Source organism: Diabrotica virgifera, chromosome 1 (genome assembly GCF_917563875.1).
Source record: "Diabrotica virgifera virgifera chromosome 1, PGI_DIABVI_V3a".
NCBI classification, from domain to species: Eukaryota; Metazoa; Arthropoda; class Insecta; order Coleoptera; family Chrysomelidae; genus Diabrotica; species Diabrotica virgifera.
The window spans coordinates 205,627,636-205,655,048 of NC_065443.1; the positions used below are offsets into that span (position 1 = coordinate 205,627,636).

General features: G+C 34.7%; 1 protein-coding gene across 1 annotated transcript in view; it reads right to left on the reverse strand.

Annotated features, from left to right (window-relative positions):
* LOC114332686 (abl interactor 2) overlaps positions 1-27,413 on the reverse strand; it is a 55,485-nt gene that overhangs the window by 18,217 nt on the left and 9,855 nt on the right. Inside the window, exons 4-5 of the mRNA XM_028282513.2 lie at positions 23,486-23,562; positions 17,445-17,670 (exon numbers count right to left, since the gene is read on the reverse strand). Of these exons, the coding sequence (XP_028138314.1) occupies positions 17,445-17,670; positions 23,486-23,562 (303 nt within the window). The remainder of the gene's footprint in view (positions 1-17,444; positions 17,671-23,485; positions 23,563-27,413) is intronic.

Below are 27,413 nucleotides of genomic sequence, written 5' to 3' on the forward strand. Positions count from 1 at the left end.
CAGTCACTGTAATAACGATCACCATAATTTTTTTTAAATAAAACATCTAAAACCTCAAGATGAATAGCGTGATTGAAACACTGTCGATGAAGCTTGCACAATTCTCGTCCAAACTTTATCATGACACTCGAGTTAGTAATATATCCGTTTATAATTTAAAAAATAATATTAAAAAATATCCCGGGAAATTTTTAAGAATTCCTGGGAATCGGGATTTTCATTTTTTACTGATTTCCCGGGAAATTTGTCAAAACGTTTATAGTATTGTTAATGGCGATGAATCTCGGATTTACTCCTACTAACCTGAAAATCCTCACTAACCCAGGGGGTTAGTGAGCTTGGAGAGGTAGTACCTTTGTATCGGTTTGACTGAACACTGGTCCTCACAAGCTCACAGGGCTAGATGAAGCGAATATAGCTCTTCCAAGTGGAGCCTTAGCCTCTCTCTAGTGAAGACCGTAATGCGTGGTGAAGAGCCACATCCTACACGAGGTGCCCCTGTTAACGCAGAACATTACGGATCTAGACCGGAAGGTCGATAAATATTCCTGAAAATGGTAAGCAGCATTTCCAGTACCATGTTGGGGCGTATGGAAATTTATCCAGGACCGGCCTAATATTGGATAGTAGGAGGCAACACTGCAGCAGTTTGATTGGCTTCTATACTGCGACTCACCAACCCGTTCGGCAAGCGTGGTGTTTTATGTTGCCAACATCCCCTCAAATAAATCGAAATGTCAGATTTTAAAACAAAGACGGAAAGACCCCAGGTGAGTAGGATAAATCCAGAGTCTCACACTGATTTATCAGTCTGTCCCAAGGATTCTGGGGGGGGGGGGGCAAAAAACTGACGAAACGAGAAATACGAAAACCCTTTTCATTCTACGTTGCCACCTATAATGCCAGAACTCTATTGTCAGAAGAAAAATTCTTCGAAATGGAAGATGCAATCAAAGAAATTAAATGGGACGTAATAGGAGTCTGCGAAATACGACACCGTGGTGAAAACTTAAAGACGCTGAAATCAGGACACCTCTTCTATAGCATTGGCTCCGAAACCGAATCAGTTGGAGGGGTCGGTTTCTTCATCCATAAAAAACATAAGAAAAACGTAGTTGATATAAAAAGTGTGTCTACAAGAGTTGCCTATGTAACCCTAAAGCTCAACAACAGGTATAAACTGAAAATTATCCAGGTATACGCTCCAACAACACAACATCCAGACGAAGAAGTTGAAGACTTTTATGATGATATATCTGTAGCTCTAAAAGACACACCCACCCACTTTACAATCCTGTGTGGGGATTTTAATGCAAAATTAGGCCTTAAAGAAGACGAAGCAGAGACATCACTAGGAAATTTTGGAACTCTAGGTAGAAATGAGCGGGGAGAAACACTTTTAGGCTTTTTGCTACAGAATAACTTGTTCCAAATGAACAGTTTTTTCGTTAAAAAACTACATAGAAGGTGGACGTGGGAAAGTCCTGATGGTAAAACAAGAAATGAAATAGATTACATTATCAGCGACAAAAAACAGATTATCACAGACGTGAGCGTCCTAAATAAATTTACTACAGGAAGTGACCATCGAATGGTAAGAGCCACAATAAAAATAGACCTCAAAAAAGAACGAAATCGTTTGATAAAAAAGAAAACCTTGCAAGCCTGGACTCCCCCATTAAATATTGATAAATACCAACACCATATAAACGCTGCTTTGGAAAGAAATACAACTTCAGATGAAAGTATAAATAACTTAAATGAAAACATAATTAGAACCATTGAAGAAAGTCAACGAAAAAACTGCCCAAAAAAGAAGAGAGATGAAAAAATAAGCCCAGAAACTAGAGAACTAATCAAAACGCGAAGTAAAATGAGAGGAAGCGAAAATACTGAAAAAAGTGCGTTAAGAGACATCAACAAGAAAATCCACAAGGAAAAGAAAAAGGTTTTCCTGTAGTTGGCTGTATACCATCAATCACAAAATTGGAAAGAAATCCTTTGTAAAAGGTATAAAATTTTTTTTATTAAAAATCCCTTAAAAGGGCTACATCACAACAAAACGTTTTCGATTTTTATAAAAAATCATCATCAGTGTTCGATCTAAAAATAAGTATAACCGATTTAATGAATATAAAGTTATTATTTAAATTTTGACAAAGGTTAGAGCAAGTTGGTTATACTTACAAACTGGATGCTAGCTGAGCCACAAAAGAAAAATATTTGGGTAAAAACCCTTTACATAAAATATAGATGCCTTAAAAGTGCATACTTCAGTAAAAAGGCCTGTGATGGTCACATGGCAAACAGGATAATGCCCTAAGGTAAGGTATACAGGTTTCCCAACACGTGGGATCCAAATTGAGTTGATCACATTTCAATGACTTAATGGCAACTGAATGCAAAATGAGTGATGTTTCTGAAAGGTGTCAAAAGACAGATGGACAACGTGACGTGGAATTTACCCTGTATTCCGACAGCCAACTAATTGTTAGTAAAATATTTAATGAAAATTTACCTAGTAATAACAAACATCAACAAAGTTGTGGCTATAATTACATTTAAGTAAGTACTTTGAATATGTAAGATGAACGTGAAGTATGAAATGATTTTTATAATGAGAAATAGCCAGAATCTATGCAGCCATCTATACATGTTCCTATTCAAATTGAAGTAAGTCCAACTGTGCTGTTGAAAATTTGATTTACTATGAATTAAAAGGAGTGTTTGGTTTAATTGTACCAATGGCAGAGTAAATTAGAGAGTCTATAGTAAAAGGAAGTCTGATATTAAAGTAGTGTTGAAATTAAGATAAGTTGTATGAGTCACAGGAGGAAACTGATATGATATAATGATATGTGAATTAATTGGTTAAGGTACCTGAGTGTTGATATTGGAAGTGAAGAAGAATATCAAATGAACTAATAACCTGGCAAAAGTATGAGGTCCTTTTATGTAACATAGCATCTAGGACTAAACATGTTTATGAAATAGGGATTTTTTCTATTTTTTATTTTTTATACCAAGTTATCGAGTTGAATTGAAAAGGTTTAAAACAGGATGGATGTATGTAGGTGTATTGGAAAACAAGCAATATGTGTAAAATTAGAAGGTAGTGAATAATTTGTGATTTGATATCAGAATTGTTTACTGTAATGAGATGTGATGAAAAAGGCTGGGCGCCCCAGAAACCAGACCCCACATCCCATGGATAAGAGAGTGGAAGAATTAGTATAAAAACCTTTTAATAAATATTTTTCTGAAGTTTAGTTGGACCTATAACGAAAACCTGATCAGGTCAAAACCTATTGCCATTTGATCAGGTTTTCGTTATAGGTCCAACTAAACTTCAGAAAAATATTTATAAAAGGTTTTTATACTAATTCTTCCACTCTCTTATCCATGGGATGTGGGGTCTGGTTTCTGGGGCGCCCAGCCTTTTTCATCACACCTCATTACAGTAAACAATTCTGATATCAAATCACAAATTATTCACTACCTTCTAATTTTACACATATTGCTTGTTTTCCAATACACCTACATACATCCATCCTGTTTTAAACCTTTTCAATTCAACTCGATAACTTGGTATAAAAAATAAAAAATAGAAAAAATCCCTATTTCATAAACATGTTTAGTTCTAGATGCTATGTTACATAAAAGGACCTCATACTTTTGCCAGGTTATTAGTTCATTTGATATTCTTCTTCACTTCCAATATCAACACTCAGGTACCTTAACCAATTAATTCACATATCATTATATCATATCAGTTTCCTCCTGTGACTCATACAACTTATCTTAATTTCAACACTACTTTAATATCAGACTTCCTTGTACTATAGACTCTCTAATTTACTCTGCCATTGGTACAATTAAACCAAACACTCCTTTTAATTCATAGTAAATCAAATTTTCAACAGCACAGTTGGACTTACTTCAATTTGAATAGGAACATGTATAGATGGCTGCATAGATTCTGGCTATTTCTCATTATAAAAATCATTTCATACTTCACGTTCATCTTACATATTCAAAGTACTTACTTAAATGTAATTATAGCCACAACTTTGTTGATGTTTGTTATTACTAGGTAAATTTTCATTAAATATTTTACTAACAATTAGTTGGCTGTTGGAATACAGGGTAAATTCCACGTCACGTTGTCCATCTGTCTTTTGACACCTTTCAGAAACATCACTCATTTTGCATTCAGTTGCCATTAAGTCATTGAAATGTGATCAACTCAATTTGGATCCCACGTGTTGGGAAACCTGTATACCTTACCTTAGGGCATTATCCTGTTTGCCATGTGACCATCACAGGCCTTTTTACTGAAGTATGCACTTTTAAGGCATCTATATTTTATGTAAAGGGTTTTTACCCAAATATTTTTCTTTTGTGGCTCAGCTAGCATCCAGTTTGTAAGTATAACCAACTTGCTCTAACCTTTGTCAAAATTTAAATAATAACTTTATATTCATTAAATCGGTTATACTTATTTTTAGATCGAACACTGATGACGATTTTTTATAAAAATCGAAAACGTTTTGTTGTGATGTAGCCCTTTTAAGGGATTTTTAATAAAAAAATGTTTATACCTTTTACAAAGGATTTCTTTCCAATTTTATCAACAAGAAAGTGTCAAAGGAAATCAGAAAAGATCTAAGGAAGTATAAAACTCAAAGCATCCAGAAAACCATAGAAGAAAATAAAAGTTTGAAAGTTTTACGAAGGAAATTGACCAACGGAAAATGCGAAATACATAAATTGAAAAATAAAAACAGCGAAATAACATCAAACAGAGAAGATTTACTAAATATCGTAGAAGAATTTTATTTGGAACTATATAGGAGCCAAAGGCTGAATCAAAATAATCTGAGGGAAGCGGTTTCAAAGAAAATAATAAACCAAGGCTCCGAAATACTACCAGAGATAACCACTAGCGAAATCCATCAAGCACTGAGAAAAATGAAAAATGGAAAAGCACCAGGTGAAGATGGAGTCGTAATAGAGGCCATTAAAAACGGAGGCCACATTCTTATAGGTAAAATAAAAAATCTGTTCAACTTATGCCTTCATCAAAAGTCGATACCTGAAAAATGGAAAAACGCAGTAACAATACTTTTGCATAAGAAGGGAGATAAGACAGACTTAGAACATTATAGACCCATTAGCCTGCTAAACCACTTATACAAACTCTTTACAAAAGTAGTGACATCAAGAGTAGAAAAGAAGCTAGATTTTTACCAGCCAAAAGAACAAGCTGGATTTCGATCAAACTTTGGGACAAACGACCATCTGCAGGCAGTCAAGTTACTAATTGAGACGTCAATAGAATATAATAAACCCCTTGTCCTAGCATTCGTGGATTTTCATAAAGCCTTTGACACGATAGAGCTGGATAGTATTTTAGAAGCTCTAAATGAATGCCGCATTGACTACCGTTACAGTACACTCATCTATAATATTTATAAAGAGGCAACAATGAGTGTTAAGTTAGATGATAAAACCAAACAAGTAAGCATAGAACGCGGCGTAAGACAAGGCGACACAGTCTCGCCAAAACTATTCATAACTGTTCTGGAATATGCCTTTAAGATGCTCAACTGGGACAATAAAGGGATCAAAATAGATGGAGAAAAGTTAAATCATCTTCGTTTTGCAGATGACATAGTCCTTATAACTGATGACCTAGGAGAAGTAAAGAAAATGCTAAATGAGTTAGACGCTATCTGCTGGAAAATAGGCCTGAAAATGAACTTTTCTAAAACTAAATTTATGACTAATCTGATTCCTAGCGGGCAGCTGATTATACGCGAACAAGAAGTAGAACTAGTGGAAAAGTACATTTACTTGGGTCATGAAATTAGAATTGGCAGAGATAACCAAACATGCGAAATAAAAAGAAGATTAACTCTTGCTTGGGCAGCCTACGGAGCTCTGAGAGACATATTTAGGAGCAGTATACCGATCGGTTTAAAAAGACAAGTGTTTGACCAATGTGTGCTACCGGTAATGACATATGGAGCAGAGACACTGACTCTAACCAAGGCAACAGCGTCGAAAATGCGGGTTGCTCAAAGGCGCATGGAAAGATCCATGCTGGGCGTAACTCTACGGGATAAAATAAGAAATGAAGATCTCAGACAAACAACCGGTATCGCAGATGTTGTAGAACGTATCACCAGGCTCAAATGGAACTGGGCAGGACACGTCGCCAGGCTGAATGATTCAAGATGGGCACGAAAGCTGATGGAGTGGAGACCAAGAGAAGATAAACGAAGTAGAGGAAGGCCGCCTACACGATGGACAGATGATATCAGGCGGATTAGTAAAAACTGGCAAAAATCAGCACAAAACCGTGAAGTGTGGAAACAATTGGGGGAGACCTATGTCCAGCAGTGGACGTGAATTGGTTGGATGATGATGATGAACCTGAAAATAAACGCCAATCCGCTGTATGGGTGTTTCACGATGAGGAAAAACTAACAAAAGTGATCCGTTCTCGAAGTGTGTCAAAGAAAAAAGTGTGCTTTTGAGTCAAAATCTGGCCATGTGGCAAAAATTGCTTTAGAAGGTCAAAGAACGGTTACTTTTGACTGGTATACATAGTGAGTTTTATGTATGGAACCCCTTAATTATCTCGGAAACGGCTTGCACGATTTTTATAGATTTTGGAGGTTAAGCGTCTTCTAATGCAGCCGATATTATAGTGGTACATATTTTAATTCTTATCAGATCTACCCTTTTTCCTGGAAATCTAAGGAACTTCTTATTTCAAATACAACACCCTGTATATTTTTTGCGTTCTGAAGTCCTTAAGAAGTACTGATTATTTTTAAAAAACTATTTTCAAAAGTATTGACTTTTATCCACTTTTGGACTTATTTTCAACTATGTTTTTCACCTCCGAAAATAGCAAAAGCACACATTGGCATAATATCACTTTTTTCTTTGACACGTTAGCTATATATATATGTCAAATTTCATGTCAATCCAGGCGGTTCTTTAAAATTCGGTGGTTTTGCAATAATTTACAGTGAGCGAATGGACTAATTTGCCAAAATATGCTTTTAATTAATTGTAATAATTTTGGCTGATAGTCTGGTTTGGTAAAAAAAGAAAAAAGTGATTTCCGATAATAATTTGTGAGAAAGTAATGATATAGAAAAAATTATAAAAGAGATAAAAATTTGTAATCACAAAAATAAGATTAAAGCATTGTTTTAAACAAAGATAGAAAGGAATAGATATCAGATGAAACTTGAAATTTTATCGAGGAAAGAACACAACGAAAAAAAGATATCTTGCAAGCAACAACTGTAAAAGGAAGAGCGAAACGATAACAAGAATATGAAACACCAAATAAAGCACTTAGAAGGAAGCAAGAAGAGACAAAAGAAGGTGGGCTGAAGAACTGGCAAAACAAGCAGAAACAACTGCACAACACAACAGGACTAGAGAGCTATACCAAATTACTAGACGATTAACAAAAAATGGACCCAACCGTTCGAACATTGTAAGATCCAAGACAGGTGAATTACTTACTAGAACAGTTGACCAATTAGAGATATGTAAAGAGCACTTTCAGGAGATGCTAGGCACGCCCAGGGATAACGCAGATAAAATTGTCGAAAACCCGCAGAATATAGACTTGCAGATATCTTGCGAGTCCCCCTCCAAAACGGAGATAACAGCTATCAAATCCCTGAGAAATAACAGGTCTTCGGGAATGGATAACATTGCTGTCGAATTAGTTAAAACTGACCCGCATCTAACCGCTGAACTTTTGCTCCCCATAATCCGAGAGGTGTGAGAAACAAACGGCATTACAGCAGGCTAGAAAAAAGGTAACATTATTAAGCTTCAAAAAAGGGCAATCTCACACTGTGCTAAAATTGGAGAGGAATAACCTTGCTTACCGTCATAAATAAAAATTTTTTAATCATGCAGGTTTTAGACCAGAATCCTCCTGCATAATATGTCCTCAGACGCTGTCCAGTCTTTGACCAATCAGCGCGCTGAGAGCATCTCTCACGAATGTTCAAAACTCTATTGGTCCGATCACTCGGGAAAATCCACTCTCCTACGTCATAATCCTTAAAACAAAGGAAAATTTGACATAAAATATAATGCATTTTCTATCGATCGCCAGTCCGAGACTTAGGCCCGGCCCAAATTGAACCTAAGCCAGACACAACCTGTGACGGCGAACTGCGCATCCTACTATCAGTTCATTCGTTCGCAGGTCTAGCTTGGGAACGTTTGTCATCGGCGTACAGTTTTCTTGGGCCGTGGGACGCGTGACTCACCGCCAGATGTTTATTTTTACTTGTTTTTGTTTGCGAGGTGGACGTATCTGAAATGAATACGGATGGTACCTAAGTACAATTTATTATGATAAATAAAAATATTAGCATAGTCGACACCCCGAGTGCAAACTGCGTTGTATTAGTCACTAAATTCTGATAACTTTTGGTAGACTAAATAAGCGGCTATACGAAATTAATAATCGAAGTTATGCCTTTACAAAAACACATTATTAGAAAATATTCATGTTTTAAAACCGTGATCGATAAAAATATCGCATTACCCTCAAATTCAACTTACCGGCATATTACATTTTTGTTTATTACAGATAGTGTTATTTTTTATGCCCGATCAGTAACGGAGGGATTATGAACGACCACGACCAATAAAATGAATTCGTCCCTTCGTTTGTGGCACGACGATAAAGATGGGCCGGTTCGATGTTGCTGCGCGATATATTACAGCTCAGTTTGGCCATCTACTATTCTCAGCGTGGGACCCATTTTCGCGCTTATTTTTACGGCTCTTACGGCGCCGTAAAAAATCGCCCGTGTGACTAAAGCCTTATGACTGAGCAGTAGGGGAGAGGTTATTTTAAATATGTAGGTATTATGTGCAGGAATAAAATACTCAGTGTAAGATATCTTTTTATGCACCCGCTTATGATCAAATTCGATGTTTTCGAAAGTCATACCGCTACGACTACTAGAGACGTGTAAGATATTTTTAAAACGTTACTAGTTACAAGTAAGGAAATACCAATTTTAAGTTGCCTACTCAATTCAGTACAAGGATCAGATACATCAGTATTTTGTAATCAGTATTTGTACTCAGTACCACTGAGAACCGGTATCAAAAGTAACCGTTACATGTCCGCACTGATTTTGCCCGTTTCTATTCGCCACGTCGATAGCCAACTGTTGGGTTGGCTTGTGTTCAATATGCGGCACGCTAGAAAAATAAATGCACGGGTCACCCGTCCCGCCGGCGTAGGTTGTGTGTGGCTTAGGTTCAATTTGCGCCGGGCCTTACTCTCGTATTCGAAGACTCTTTGGTCCGGTGTAGTATTACATTCACCTGGAATCTGCTTTTTATTTCTTGCTTATTGTATATGTCTAGAAACAAAATTTGATATGGATATTTTGCTATATTTTTTCTGTGTTATTCTAGCGGTATCTCTGCTTGCAGACCAAGCGCTGAGAAAACACATATTTACTTGCCATTTTATTGTATTCTGTACTTACAGTTGAGTCCATGAATCTTTACCCGTGCGACATCATTTAAAGCATACGAAATAAGTCGATGATAAGTCGGAAATTCAAATTTACTAAACGCAACAGCAAGTCACTTAATGCTTTAAATGATAACGCACGGGTAAAGATTCAGGGACTCAATTGTATTGTTTGAAAATACTCTTCTAGTGGAATTCCTTTCGTGGGTCAGGCATCCGAAGTATTTTCCCATTTACTTTATCATATTATTTGATATATGTTTTATTTTGTGCTAAGTCGGTTCCTTCCGTAAGTCAAGGAAAAACTTAAAATGTTGCCATTTCATTGTTGCATTTTTCTCTAAGTCGTTTGCTTCTGTAAACACTTAGAAATTTTATGCTGATTATATTTTCTATCTTTCTAAGGTTTCTTTCCGTAAGTTAAAGAAACACTTAGCCATTTGTGTGCATACTTTTCATATAACTCTACGTGTCTTCCGTAAATTAAGAACACTAGAGGAATATTATTCTGTGTTATTCTCTTGTTTGATATCTTTTTTCTATTTCTATTCTTTTCGAGTAGCCCTGTGGAACTCCTCCTCGAAGGTTACGCACTTGCTGTACCTTTCTATGCCAGTTTATAGTTGCATATATGTAGGATTGTAAATAGTTTACCTTATATTTTAAATTTCCCTGTATATCATTTTTCCTTGATTATTAGTAGAAATACGAAACGAACGGCCGTCCCTCAGGGCAGCTGTGTGTGGGTATCTAATCGTTGTGTTTATTTTCGATCGTTAAAGATCAACAAGTAGCGAAGTAGCTAGCTTGACTAATTTTTGTAGTTTTGGGTTATTGGAAGATGTCGGTATATGCTTTGAACCAATTTTAATTCGGTTGTTTCACAGGAAAAAGGAGATTAACCCAAGAGGGTTTGTTTTAGCGTAGGGAAAGAGAACGAATACATTCAGTCGATTATAACATCACAGCGACTACAGACGTGCTCTTAGGGTTAATAAGACGTAAAAAGATGAATTAAGACGGGTATTATATTGATTAGACGCAAATTATCTATAAATACATTTCTTTTTTGTAAGAACAAGAACACGTAAGATTTTAGTCGCAATTACACAACACTTTTACATTTCGTCAATTTAATAGTATCAATAATTTAGTCATCTATTTTATTAATTACAACTGTTAAACATCAAACGGACTTTTATTACGATTGTCTTTAAAGAAAACCTACATCTTGGGGGTTCAATCGCGGATCTAAGAAAGACAATTTCGTTATAAAGTTCGCGAAATATCGTAAAGTGACGTGTAATTTTAAAAAATCGGCTCAAGTGATGTGACGTAATTTTTGGAAACTGTTTATGACTGTTCGGGAAACGTGGAAACTGTTGGTGATTTTCGGATTTTTAAACTATTGGTGACTTTCACAAATTGGGAAACTGTTGGTGAATTGTTGTGTTGGTGGAGTAGCAGGCTAGTACAGTGTAGACGACGCTGTTAGGCAAATACGACGGCTGTTTGGGCAGTGACGACGACGACGACGACGAGACGCAATCATAGCAAGCAGTATTACCAAGGAGAAATCAGGTGTGTTTGTTCCAATATTTTAAAAGTAGTCAAGACACTTTGGTCTTGTGTCTGGAAATTAGAAATCTGACCAAAGATTATTTTTTCGAGGAGCTGTGAACTGGAACTTTGACGATAAACAGTGAATGTTGAGAAAGAACTATCATAAATTAGTTAACGATTAACTTTTTTTTGTTTTTCATTGTTTTTTTTGTTCATTTATTTTAATAAATCATAACTTTGTTACTATTTGTAGTAAATATTGAGAATTTTGGAGTAAAAGCGACTACAATTCTACAGTTCACAATAATACAATTTGCACACGGGAAAAAATAATCTAACTTTTTAGTTAAAAGATAATTTATCTTTTTATTTTGTTTTTTTTTTATTTTTTATTGTTATTATATACCTTTTTAAAATGCAGTCTAAACAAACTCTTAACGATTTTCCAAAAATTAGTTTAAATCTTAGAAATTCGGCATTAAGTGCTGTTAAGGCCTTGCATGTTGTTGCATACGGTGATAAAGGGTTGCCGCGACAAACAAGGAAGAACTTGCGGAATTTCACAAAATTTTCGTGGGATAAAGAATCCGAGGAATATTCCACAAAAATAGAAGACGTGAAAAATAAACTAAGTATGCCGGACTTAGTAGGAGTTTGCCATGTTTTGGTTCTGAACTACATTGGTTCAGAGGACGATGTGATTGAACGTATTTGTTCATTTTTAAACGACTTCAATCTTGAAGACGAGACTGACGATGAAGACGAAGACGCTAGCGACGATGACGGTGATAAAGACGTTTATCACAAGGAAAACGGTAAAGACGTTACCGAAGACGATGGCAATAATGAGGATAACGACGCCGACGTTAATAGTGATAAAGACGCTTATCACGAAGACGAAGAAAAAGGTAAAGACGTTACCGTCGACGATGGCGATAATGAGGATAACGACGTTAATAGTGATAAAGACGCTTATCACGAAGACGAATAAGAAGGTAAAGACGTTACCGACGACGATAGTAATCATGATGACAATAGGGAAGATAAAAGAACGACGGATTTATTTACGAGGAATAGATCAAAATCAAACAAAATAACGACAGGCAGACTGAATGATTCATTTGCCTTAACTTTTAGAAACGTAGAGGACAGTATAAGCAAGATCGCTGATTTTGAATAAATTTCCAATCTGATGGGATGGAATGATTTGCAAATGCTAATTTTTGCTAAACGATGTCTAAAAGAAATCGGTAGCGGAGGAAACATCGAAAATGAAGTCATAATGCAATATATAATTGAGGGAATTATGGAAGACCCGGCTAATAAAGTAATACTTTATGGTGCCAAAAATTTCAATGACTTTAAAGAGAAGATTAAACTGTACGAGGACTTCTTTATAAAAAACAATATTCTGGTTAAATACGAGGACGGCAAGGAAGTGTTAGTCATTCCGAAAAGAATGCAAACAGAAGTAATTAGAAACTTACACGAGGTAGGACATTTTGCTGTAACAAAAACACAAGATTTTTGCGTTAAATGTATACTTGGAAGCAAAAAAGAAGTTATAGAATGCGTGAAGAGACATCAAAAGGATTTCGGAAATCCGCTCCGTATAATATCTGACAGAGGTACCGTATTTATGGCGAAGGAATTCGAAGACTATTGTGAACAAAGAAGCATAAAGTCGACGCCGTTTGAAGTACTGTTCGGAACGAAGATGAAGAACAAAGATCTGAGGATGAAGGAGATCATAGAACAGGAGATAATTAAACAATTTGATGAAGATAGAGAGATGCTGAGAAACGAGAGTCGACATCAGTTAGTCAAAATTCAAGAGGAAAATAGACGCAGATATGATCTACGAAGAAAAAGGCCGAGAATGTACAAAAAGGAGAACTTAGTGGCAATCAAGAGAACACAGTTTGGTGGAGGACTCAAACTGCAGAAGAAATATTTAGGACCGTACGTGGTAGTACAAGTGAATCCAAATGACAGTTACGAGGTAAAGAAATCTGGATACCATGGTGGACTTCAAAGCACTTCAACGTGTGCAGAGTACTTGAAGTCGCGGATAGGTAACTAAGCGGAATTCGGGTCGAATTCGAACAGGATGGCCGAATGTAGGATTGTAAATAGTTTACCTTATATTTTAAATTTCCCTGTATATCATTTTTCCTTGATTATTAGTAGAAATACGAAACGAACGGCCGTCCCTTAGGGCAGCTGTGTGGGCGTATCTAATCGTTGTGTTTATTTTCGATCGTTAAAGATCAACAAGTAGCGAAGTAGCTAGCTTGACTAATTTTTGTAGTTTTGGGTTATTGGAAGATGTCGGTATATGCTTTGAACCACTTTTAATTGGGTTGTTTCACAGGAAAAAGGAGATTAGCCTAAGAGGGTTTGTTTTAGCGTAGGGAAAGAGAACGAATACATTCAGTCGATTATAACATCACAGCGACTACAGACGTGCTCTTAGGGTTGATTAAAAAAGACGAATTAAGACGGGTATTATATTGATTAGACGCAAATTATCTATAAATACATTTCTTTTTTGTAAGAACAAGAACACGTAAGATTTTAGTCGCAATTACACAACACTTTTACATTTCGTCAATTTAATAGTATCAATAATTTAGTCATCTATTTTATTAATTAAAACTGTTAAACGTCAAACGGACTTTTATTACGATTGTCTTTAAAGAAAACCTACATATATTATCTTATTTCTTATTTTCTCTCGAGGTTAGAGTGACACTTCTACAGACGTAGACTAAACACTTGAACCTCTCATATACTGGGACTAGTGGTATTTTCTATTTTGCCGCCCCCCTTAAGTGAGCAAAGCACCACGCACTGCCCCCTTAACCATTCTTGCGCAAGAAAAATATCTTTACACACGAGAAAACCAGTAGAAATAATGGTAGACACCAGAACTAATTCCCGTGCTTCTTCTCAGGACCGGAAGGCGTCCCAAGAGCCCGGTACGGCCCAATCCCCGCCGACCCACACCTCTAGGGAACACATAGACCACATTAATTCTGTGAGGGTAATAATCGAACAATCGGTTGAATGGAACACACTCCTATAATGGTTTTTGTTGATTTCGAACGTGCCTTTGACAGCAATCTCATGCTGGTATATGGAAAATTTTAGAGCTAAGAAACATTCCTCATAAAATAATTTCCATTATAAAGTCACTGTACACTGAGGCTGCATGCAGCGTGACACACAATGGGCTCAACAGTGACGAATTTGACGTACTTACTGGAGTCCACCCACAGCAGACAAATTAGACGAAGTAATACAGGCTTTCTATTACGATTTAAGGAAAGTCCTAGGTAAGTCAAAAGTAGTTAATGATGTTGACACAGAAATAAACCACTTAGAAAACATGGGGAAGGGAATATTAGACCAATACCTGCGACCGAAAAAGACAGAAAAGAAAAAACCATGGATGACCGACGATATATAACAGATGATGGACAGAAAAAGAGAATCCAAGCGGAAAGACTACGCTGCATATCAGTTTCTAGACAAAGAGATAAAAAACAGCTGTCAGAGAAGCTAAAAACAGAAATCTGGAAGGACAGTGTGAAGAAATCGAGAAATTGGAACGTAAACACGATTCCTTCAGCCTCCACAAAAAGATCAAAGAAGCAGCAGGCATCTATAAATCAAAAAGGCCGGGACACTTAACAGACGCTCAAGGAAATCCAATAGTTTATATTGAAGAAACAAAAACAACATGGATGAACTATGTGACAACAACATTTGAAGACGATAGAAATGTCACCATCACACAAAATAAAAATGACGATACCGGACCACCTATTCTCGAAGCGGAAGTAGAAGCTGCTATAAACAACATTAAGGAGGGAAAAGCCGCAGGACCAGACGAGTTCTACTCAGAATTTTTGAAAATTATGGATAAAGACGAAGTAAAAAGACTTACCTTGATCTTCAACAATATATACCAAAGTGGAAAAATACCCCACCAGTGGGTAAGATCAACTTTTATAACAATCCCTAAAAAACCCAATGCCAAAAAATGTGAAGATTATCGAATAATAAGCCTTATGAGCCATCTGAAAACTTTTTAAAAAATTATACATAAAAGAATATATAAAAAATGTGAAGAACACATGACAAACACACAATTCGGCTTCAGGGATGCATTGGGTACTCGAGAGGCACTTTTTGCAATACAAGTTCTCTTTCAAAGATATAGAGACGTGAATTGTGATATATATGTGTGCTTTGTTGATTACCAGAAAGCGTTCGATAGAATAAAACATGACAAACTGATGAAAATATTAAATTCAATTGGTCTGGACAGCAGAGATCGCCGTATAATAAACAATATCTATTACGAACAAACTGCAGCTGTTAGAGTAGGGGATCAGTTAACAGACGACATAAAGATAAAAAGAGGTGTGTGACAGGATGTATATTGTCTCCATTATTGTTCAATACATATTCAGAGCACATTATGAACCTAGCGCTAACGGACATATACGAGGGAATACTTATAAACGGAGAACGATCGAACAACATAAGATACGCTAATGATACTGTAATTTTTGCAGACAGTCTTGAAGGTCTGCAGACACTTGTCTCCAGGGTGGCAGAAGTAAGTAGCAGGTTTGGGCTTGATTTTAAAATCAGAAAAACCAAATACATGGTTATAAGCAAAAATAGGATACCACCTGGTCAATTACTAGTTAACCAACAACCTATAACACAAATCACCAACTTTTGTTATTTGGGTGCAAACTTAAATGAACAGTGGGACCAATCGACGGAAATTAAGATAATGATCGAGAAGGCAAGATCAGCTTTGGTCAAAATGAAAAAAATCTTTAACAGCCACGATATAAAATTGGAAATAAAAGTTCGTTTACCAAAATGCTACGTAATCTCCGTTCTTTTATATGGCGTGGAGTCATTGACCTTAACTGAAGCATCACTGAAGAGACTCGAAGCATTTGAGATGTGGTGCTATAGACGCATGTTCAGGATTTCCTGGATAGACAGAGTTACCAACGAAGAAGTTCTACATAGAATGGATAAAGAGCGCGAACTAGTCGTAACCATAAAACGTCGCAAACTGGAATACCTGGGCCATATAATGCGCAATGAACAACGATATGACCTACTTCGGACCATACTTCAAGGTAAAGTGCATGGGAAAAGAGGTCCAGGACGAAGAAGAATATCCTGGCTGCATAACCTGCGAAAATGGTTTAACTTAACCACTACCGGACTTTTCAGGGCAGCAGTCAACAAAGTCAGAATAGCCATGTTAGTGTCCAACATCCGTAACGGATAGGCACCATAAGAAGAAGACTGGAGTCAGACAGGGATGTGTGCTTTCTCAGTTTCTTTTTAACATATCTTTCTCTCCAAACTAGACTCCGACACAAAAGGGATACAATGGACGTTAACCACACGCTTAAGTGATCTAGAATACGCCGACGATATCTGCCTGTTAGGACAAAGGTTCCAAGATGTGATCGACCAATTGAAAACACTGGTTTCAATTAGTCAACAAATTAGGCAATAAAAGCCAATGAACTATGTGAAGCCAATAAAATAGGTTTGAAAATCAATATTAGTAAAACCAGAAACAAATCCATGAGAATAAATGCAAGGAACAACACGCTATTTACTATCGAGAACATGTAGATTGAAAATGTGGAAAACTTTACGTATCTTGGAAGTGTCATAACAGAAAGCGGAGGTACAGAAGACGATATTCGTATGAGGATACAAAAAATTCAACAAGCATTCAGCATGCTCAGCCCTGTTTGGAGGTCTGGCGAATATACTACAAGGACAAAGATTCGAATATTGGACTCAAATGTCATGTTTGTTCTACTCTATGGATGTGAAATCTGGAAAGTGACAAAAACCCTTACAGACAAATTGCAGGTCTTTGTTAACAAATGTCTACGAAGAATTGTCTGTATTTTCTGGCTAAACATCATTAGAAACGAAGATCTACTAAAACTGACCCAACAAAAGAGGGTAGAAAATGAAATAAAGTCCAGAAAGTGGAGTTGGATCGGTCACACATTCCGAAAAGAGAGTTCCAGTATTGCAAAGACTGCCCTAGAGTGGAATCCCCAAGGAAAAAGAGGTTATGGAGAAGATCCATCATGGACGAGATAAGAAGTCAAGGAAAGTCTTGGAATGAGGTGAAGGCCTTAGCGCAAAATAGAACTCGATGGCGCGGTTGCACTGAAGCTCTATGCTCCACTTAGAGAGTTCAAGAACATCATAAATATATTGTTTTAAAGGCAGAGTGTTTATTTAAATTTATCTTCTCATTACTTACGTGGCATACTCAAATGCTGCTCTTGCATATATCCTCCAGAAACAGGGGGAGGAGGTGGGGGCGGAGTTTGAGGTTGTACTATCTGTTGCTGTTGTGTCATAGGATGTACCATGCCTACTTGTGGCTGATGAGCTCCAGTCATAGGCAATGTGCCATAACCTGAACCTCTTTCACTGGCACGGCGTGGATGGCCAATGGGATAATTGGGAGCATAATGGCTAGGTACCTGCAATATTAATATATATATTTATAATTTACAACATATCAATAGTACTGATGGCCAAAAAAATGTAACACCTAGAAGGAAAAATATTTTTTCAATATTTATCTATAGAAGTATACATTATATTATTCTTATTATTTGATAACATTATAAACAAATTACGCAACGTAATCTTCGTCAAAACATTAGTAATGAGTGGCTCCTTCTTGATTTTCTATACACTCAGTTACTCTATGAGGCATTGAACAAATTAATTGGTCTATACTAGTCTATAGTCTATATCAGGGGTCACCAATTATATTTCCTGAGGGTCCGTTTCGAAAACCTATGACACTTCCGGGGTCCGGAGTTACCACTACCTGTCTGGTTGTTCCAATTCGGTAAACAAATCAGAAGGATGCAAGGCGAAATTTTTAGACAGAAATTGTTTTTAACACTTTTCTAATATATCCAATACATCACCTTTTTTGCTTCCGAAAATATGTTTTTAGCATTTTAGGGTCATCGTAAACAAAAAAGATTTTCTGTCATTTCTCTCAAAAGTTGATAGATTTCAAGTTTTAAGCGATTTATAAAATGAAAAATGCGAAAATAAGCATTTTCGAAGCTTGAAAATTCATGTATACATTATTATTTTTGCGGTTGTTAAGTGCCTAAATTGAAGTTTAAAAATTCAATTTCAAGATTCTGATGAGTTATCGGGGTTTATTTCAATTTCGACCATTTGTTTTTATTGGAGTATTTAATTAGCACATTGTTGCACATTGGAGTATTTGTTGGACATTTTTTGCATAAGTACGTATATGTAACTATAATACGTGCGACAGAGACGCACCATAAATTGCGATGTGCGGCGACTTGAAAGTCGAGTGGACTCGCATAATTAACAATTAAAAAACAACGGTCTATATTGAAGTAAGTCCCGATTACTCGTTAGAATCTTGAAATTGAATTTATAGACTTCAATTTAGGCAATTGTCAACCTGAAAACTAATCATTTACATATGACTTTTCAAACCTCGAAAATGCATAGGTATTTTCACATTTTTTAGATTTTATATCGCTTATAACTCGAAAACCATCAACTTTTGAAAAAAAAATGACGAGACCTTTTTTTTTAAATACAATTTTCGGGGCTAAAAGGTAATTTTGAATTTGTATATAAAGATTGTTTTGCCCGGCATCCCGGGTCCCTTCTGATTTGTTTATGGGTGCATTTTTGAACAGGAATCCACAAAAAAAAAAACGAATCAGAAAATTTGTCATTCTTTACAAAATTAAATTATAAGTGTTGAGAGTTGAGATATTCATCTGTTAGCTGAGATCTGTACCGATTTTTAATAAAGTTCATTCTTGATAAAGCGGCTTCGCTTACATAAGTTGAGTCAAACATAATATGTATAAAATTTCATGGCCCAACATTTTCAAAATTGCCAAACGCTATATTCTGAATTTAATGACGGTCCGCACAAAAGTAGCTCACGGTCCGGATGCGGACCGCGATCCGCTAATTGGTGACCCCTGGTCTATATCGTATTGTGGAATACTCATCCAGATTTTTCTTATTGCATGCCACAGGTCTTCTAAGTTTGCTGGAGGATGTGGCAATCGATTTAGGTTTCGACCTGCCATATCCCAGTCATGTTCGATGGGTGACAATTCAGCTGATCTTGATGGCCACTTCAAAGTCTCTATATAAGATTAATATACGAATTTCATGTTTTCACGAGCAATATGAAATCTTGCGTTATACTGTTGAAATGTCGCATTTGTAATGGTTTCTAGATAGGGGTGTAAAACCAGTTGTAGTACTTCACCAATATATCGTCGAGGTGTGAGAGTGCCGTTAATAAGAGCTAGAGGTGATCTGCTTTCCAAAGATATATTCCGCCCCATACAATTTTAAACAAGATATCCGTAGAATATCCAAGAGGGTATCCGTAATTTGAAAAAAAATTTAAATTTTTTTTATTTTTTTCAATTAGAAGAATATAATTGCATATTATAACATAATTTTTAATTCCAAATAACTTTTCTTAATAACACTTTGCGATATTGTGAAACTAAAAGGTACTTTACTCTTGAGTGAAATTCATATTTTTTAACATACCTCGTACACTATTGATAAAATTTTATATCTGATGATTGCATCTTAGGTTTTAGACTATGCATAGCATTTTGTAAAGAATAATTTTTTTTCATAAAGTTAATAATAAAAAAGTTTTCCATATGGTTCCAACTTAGTGGGACCTATTGCACGTGTATTATATGTCACATTTTAAAAAAGCATATTTTGTTTAAAAATAGTCCTAGAACTTTTTACATTATACCATTTTAAAGTAAAGAAAATAAACTTTCTTTTTTATTGTACAATGTATATACCTAAATATACAAGAAAAAAAGTTATAATGGGAAATTTAAAAATAATCGAAAATATATCAAAAATCATTAAAAGTATAAAAGTTTGAGGAACCATATCTTGCTTAAAAATAGTCATACAGCCTTCTACAATAGACCATTTTAAAGTTAATTGACTTTTCTTCATATTAAATGTAACATTGCATATACCTAAATCTACGTAGAAAAAAGTTACAGAGCAATGTTTGAGAAGTAACAAGGAAAATGGGCCAAAATCACTGTGCGTGGCGAATTTTGAAAAATCATATTTTGGAAACAGTAAATCATAGAGACTTCTACAGCTCGTCAATTTTAAGAAGAAGGATGGAAGTTTTTTTTTCTGTGAAGCAATGTCTATATCTATATCCACGTGAAAAAAAGTTATGGGGCAAACAACAAAATTGTTATCTTTCGTGTTTTTTTCTTGCTTTTCTTTTCAACATTATTTTTGTAAAAAAAAATATTTTTGACTTAAAAATAATGACTCGATAGTAATTTTAACCTGTAATAATTTTCCTGTAGACGTGTTTCTACCAAAAGTGCATAGAACTCACCCTAATTCGCCCTGTGCCTAGGGACTAATTCGCCCCTTTCTCAAAAACGCACCCATGTAAATGGTAGCACTCCGCGGTTTCTTCAAATTTAGACGTCCATTGACCATATGAGACAATAAAATCCCGTTAACGTTGTAGTTCCTTTCTACAATACATAATCAATAGCCTATTATGCGTTACTTTATGGACGCAATGTATACGAGTAATTATATCTGTACTTATAAATAAATAAAAATAAAAAATATTTATTATTTGTTTTTTATTCATTGGCGTTTTTGTTTTAATTTTTGTTTTATTTGATTCTCGGGTTAGGGTCAAAAAACGCATTCTTAAGTATGCTAGGTTTATTGCAGTTTCGACATTTCTATTTGAATAAAATAAATTGAAATATACAATACTTACAATAATATTAATTGCAATAAAAACTTCGGCACCATAATTTAATAGATGTCTTATAATTTAATAGGTGCCTAAATCAATGAGGGTTTGTAGCGTAATAGTGTATTTCAAAGGCTAACCGATTTCAGCACTCTCTGGTGCCGTAGTATAGGAGCATTTGTAAATATGCTTACCGGTAGTCAAATACAAAAGTAACAAAAGTAATAATAGTAATCAAAGTAACGAATACTGTAAATGATTACTTTATACAAAATACCTACCTACTGAGAAATACGATTCTCGATATGATTACCGGTACTCAAATACAAAAGTAACAAAAGTAATCATAGTAATCAAAGTAACGAATACTGTAAATGATTACTTTATACAAAAGTAACGATTTGTAACGAATACTCTAAAGTAACTATAATCAACATCACTACCATCAGAGCCACCCAAACAAAACCTAGATTTATCACTGAAAGTAGACAAAATTCCATTAGCCATTCCAGTTTTGCCGAGCTCTGCATCATTCTAAGCGTTGAGCATCGAGCCTTATGCTGTGATGTTAAAGGTAACACCAAAAGCGGACGGCAAGCTGTCAGTATTGTTAGTTCAAAACCTCGTGAACCTCGTAAATACGCATGCCCGAAAAAATAAATGGAACCTAAAAACATTCATTATTTTAATTTCATAGGAAATTAGGCGACAGGGTAGGATTTGCACGTGCTAAATGATGTCGAGTATTTTCAATAAACATGACATATTATGTTTCTCTAATTTTAAACAAATTAGTTAGTCATCGCATTTTTATTTTATCTCACATTAAAAGATGTAATAAAAATTTACGACCTCCTGTCTTCACTGCCGATAAAAATTGCTGTGTAAAAATGTAAAATATTTACATTGCACTAATTTGGCTTACAAATAAACCTTTTAAGAACTGAAAAATATCTACAGGACAAATAAATAAATAACAAATCAATGTATGATAGAAAAATAATAGGATTTTGGTTTTAAATTCAGCAAAATATGTTTATAGGAGACGAAAACCTCGAATTCCTTGGGAAAAATATTCCCATGAAATTTTTTGCATAATAATCACTTTCATAAAATACCGCAGAATAATGTTTTGTATAAATCCATTTTTTAGGTTGTGATAAGGGCCTCAAAGAGCTAAAAACAATGTTTTAAAATCAAATAAGCCCAAACTAAAGTATCAGAAACTGATAGAACAAGGTTTGGTGAATTCAAAAATAATGGCGCGTTTGAGTAGTGGCATCATGTAAACGCTTTTTTGTTCCAGTCGCCTGCCAGCGCTGTCTCGAATAGAAAGGTGCTCTATTTTTCATGCCACTGGCATTCCAGTGAGACTGGCGCCAGTTACTGGATACGGTAAACGCTACTTGATTGTGTGTTTTTTAACATGTACTTAAAAATCATCATTTTGTGTTTTTTTTTTATTTTTAAATTGTTTATAAGTTGAAAACGATCAACTTTAGAGAAAAATTACAATAAACCTTTTTTATTCAAAATGATTAAAAAAACCGAAAAAGAATTGTCCGGGCAGATGAAATTGATTTATACAATTTGTTTAAAAACAATTATTGTTTAATTAATTTAGAACCACTTCTGCTGGTATTATGTTTTAAGATGAAATAAGTTAAATACAAAGTTATCAATTAATAATCACAAAAAAAAATAAAAATATTACAAGCTATTTCACTAAAGTAAAAACTAGTTCGTCTCTGTCTTGCTACGATAACGCACTGAAGAGAACTACATGTTTTTAGTAGTGCCCGATATCATTGTTTCGTTCGCAGATCGACGTCACTAAATGATTACGTCAGGTCCACGACATTATGAATTACCATTACCATTGTATGTAATCTTTGATTAAATGTATGTTCTTATTAAGACTACCCTTGCTGTAGCTGCAACTAAATCGTCCCTTGATATACACTGTCCCGTCTCTGAGAACAAGAAGTCTAAGATAGCGCAAATTACGGCCCTGCAATATTCTAGGGCACCCAGACCCTTCACGATGCTGATAAGTCTCATCATTGTGCCACCTTCTCCAAACTCTTAACACTGTTGATGGATTAGCTCCAACTCTTCGTGAAATTTCCCGTAAATCAAAACCAGCCTCCTTCATGCATACAATACATCCTTTTTCGAACAGGCATAAATGACGAAATTGATGACGACCGCGAACTATTGGCATTTAAAATTTTTTGAATAAATCAAAAACAATCTTATATGACTAACAATTACAAATAAACTAAAGTTAAATACACATAAATAAACTTTATCTTTTTTGTTTTTGCGAAAAAAAAAAGAAAAAACTGCAATTAAAGAAAATATAGCGAAGTAAAAATTTTATCACAATAAATGTATACAAAGGGTTGCATTTTTTTGGCTATCAGTATATTTAACAAATATGGTGACCAAAAATATCAAATATGTGGGCAACCATCAAATAAAAGTACCTGTGGTGGTGCTACAGCTGGTGGTGTTCTATATTCCCGACTTCCTTTACTTAATGTTCCTCCAGACACTACTGACACTAAAACAAAAATATAGTTTGTGATTATGAATGCTCTAACATGTTATTTAAGGGGGGGGGGTATGGTTTGAAATATTTAATTATTTTTATTATTTCAAATAAAAGTGCATACTTTCAAGAATACTCTCTGAAAATTTCAAAATAATCGGAGTAAAATTACCAGATATACAGCGTGTTGAATATCCCTACCTTCGACTCGCTTTGTCGCGACTTCGCGCCAGCACGCTTGAGCGTAGTGAGAAACGTTAAACAACTGTTCGCATTCTCTTTTGTAGATTACTCCTCGATTCAAAAAACATATTCCAATGTGCATCACTTTACGATTTGGCAGACAAATAAGAAGATGAAGATGCAGTTGTCAAAACTTAAAACGCATTTTTCTCAAAACTGCTTTTTCAAATGCAATGGACATTGTAACGGAAAAACTACTCGGTCGATCTACCTGATATTTTGCACAGATTTTCTTGAGACATTTCATGAGGTAACAACGTCGAGATATTTTTCTTTTTTTGCTTATTTTTTGTTCAACAATAATAAATCTGTTGATTTTTACTAAATTTTTACCAAAAATTTCATTTTTTTGATTTCTGAGTGATACCAAAAATTCAAAAATCATTAAAAATAAAAAACTCGACGTTGTGACCTCGTGAAACTCATAAGCTAATTAAATATTTTTGAATTTTTTGTTTCGTATGATCTAGTGACGAGTTCTGATGTCCACCGCAAAATCCATTTTTTTGTGAGCTGCCTGTCAAAATTTGTCACCAATGGCTTACTTTTAAATATTTTGGACTGAATTTTATTCTAAATATTCTTTGAATTGTACTTAATATGTTTATTTAATTTAAAAATAAAATAATTGTACCATAGCTTCGAAAAAAATTCACAAAAATGTGCTTGATATGTTGATTTCAAACCAACCCCCCCCCCCTCCTTAAAAATAAGAATATACAGTGAGGACGTTTGAGTTGGAATAAATTCATTTTCTTGAGAATGGGCGACTCTCGAGATAAATACCGAAACAGGTCAATTTTTATTTTTAAATTATGATTTTTTGGCATATATGTCATACTAGTGCCGTCATTCATCTCTGGGTGATGACATAATCGATGATTTTTTTAAATGAGAATAGGGGTCATGTGATAGTTCATTCGAAAGGTTATTCAATTATCTATTCACTAATATAAACATTAACATAATTATTTATACAGGGAGCCAAAAAAATTAATTAAATTAAAAAAAAATTTGGGCACCATGTATAAATAATTATGTTAATGTTTATATTTGTGAATAGAGCATGGAATAATCTTTCGAATGAGCTATCACAAGACTCCTATTCTCATTTAAAAAAATCATCGATTACGTCATCACGCTAAGATGGATGACGTCACTAGTATGATACATAAGCCAAAAAATTATAATTTAAAAATAAAAATCGACCTGTTTTGGGATTTATCTCCAGAGTCCCCCATTCTTGAGAAAATGAATTTATTCCAACTCAAACATCCTCACTGTATAACAAGCAATTATTGGACTTCGTAAGTCCTAGGTTTTTACCTAACGTAACTGGAAGTAGAACCGGAAGTCGACATTTTGTTATTTATATATTGTTATGATCTGCTTTCTATTACTTTGATATTAATTATTATTTAGTTGATTAATTATTTACTTGTCGCAAATCATACATAAAAATTAATAAAAAATCTCAGGGTGCCTTTTTATAATATAAAAAATGTCTAAATTATCTTATGTTATACTTATCTTCTCTCGTGGTTTCAGTATCTCTTAGTTGATCCTTATCGGGATAAAAATAGGAAAAGGAAATAAATAGAAATACCATAAATAAACACATACAAATACCTTTATTACCAAAAGCAATGCTCTGTAAATTTATCAATTAAATTATGTGGGCATAATTGTCCAAATGAAACCTTTATCATATAAATTAATCTAATTCAAAAAAATATTTATCGCTTTGTTCTTGATACCATTAATAAAAAACAAGCTAAACAAACAAATTTGGTATTCGCAAATTACTTATACTTCCTATTAAATTTTTGAAATGTTGGAATCTTAAATGCATATGCTTTTACGTAAAAAAATTTAACTTCTGATTATAAAGAAAATCTATCACATAGGTTATTGACTGACCTTTTTGATTCACACACAATGATGTCTCCTCTGGACCCAAACAGCTTCTCCTTGTTGATTATGTTAGGCTACCAATTAAAGCCCTCTCCGTTCTCAGCAAAAATCCAGCAGCATACCAGCAACCATTTCTCCAAAACACCAGCCAGGCTTCCTTTGACCAGAACTCGTTCAATAAACTCCAAATCTCTCTCCTCTCTTTCTCTCAACAATAATCTCCTGAGACCCAAGTATCTTTTTTACTTGGTGTCACAAATAATTTTAATAACGATAATTCTTGTAACTTACTCTCTTGGACTTTACAGAATCAAAGAGGTATTTCTTCTCGATTTGATTTGTCTCTCGTTCCACTTTTCAGCTACTCTCACCTATCAACACGACCACTAGTACTTGCTTCTGAACTACTCACGAAAACTTTTGACTGCTCCTCTCGGCTGCCGGTAACACAATGATCTTTTCTTTTACAAACTGTCTCAACATTCAAACATTTCTCTCTCCACTCTTCCTCTGTTTCATTCGAAAAATCCAGTCATTCTATCAAACAATACTTCTACTCAAAACTTATGACTTTTCGGAAATTATCTAAATATTCCTATCATTAAACAAACATATTTAAAATTCCAATTCTCTTTACCTCTATTTTTCTAAAAACTAATAATTACATCTACCTGTGGTTTGACCTTTCACGTAATAAACAATCGGTTTAAAATAATAATCCTAAATAACTTTCACTTCACTTTTATTTACAAAAATGTTTTTAATATTCTTCATGGAAAAATTCATTAAGGAGAAACCACCTTGCGTTGAAAGCTAACTTCTAATAAATATTTACAAATCAATATACAGGGTGTATCAAATTTATGTGCCCGCGTTATATTAAAAAAATTAAAATTTTTATTCTATCTTTGATTGATAAATTGAAACACAATAATATACAAATATACGATTTCACTAATTTTGAGTCTTTTTGCCAAAGTTCCGGTCAAAATTTCGAAACTTCGGAACTAAATATTCAAGCTCGACTTTTTAATATATTGATATTATATCACGACATGTACTATTTCTGTGACTATAATGTGGCATTTCCGGTTACACCTTTTTAACCGAAAGTGATATAAAAACAGGAAGTATATTATATCTGTACTGAAAACTACAAAGGACTTAAAAATATCCATTTCGACAAGTTTTTTAGTATAAAAAAATTGATAAAAAAATAATAGAAATCGACTCATTTTCATCTCTATTTTGAAATTCAATAGCTTTTCAAAACTTTTTATCGATTTTTTAACATACTAACAAACTTGGTCAAAATCGATATTTTTGCCTTAAAACCTTTTTAATTATCAGTACAGATATTTATTCTCGTATTGCTAGGGCGCGTCGAATAATATAGCGCTTGTACTATTTCGACGACTTTAAAATAGTACTTCCGATTGCAACTGTGGAACTGCAAGTCAGAGGTCAAATTTTCACCTTTAGTACAATCCTAGGGATATAAGCTCTCAGTTGACGCCTCAGTTGTCATTCTATCAGTTCTAATATCGTAGGTGTTTTATTCGCGGACAGACAGGCATGAAACCGGAAGTATACTACGTCCCAAACCATTTTTTCAGTGCGTTACAGATCATCGAATTCTCTCTAACGCATTACAGTTGGAAGCGACAGAAAAAAACGTGCCTCTGTGATTATTATACATTGAACTT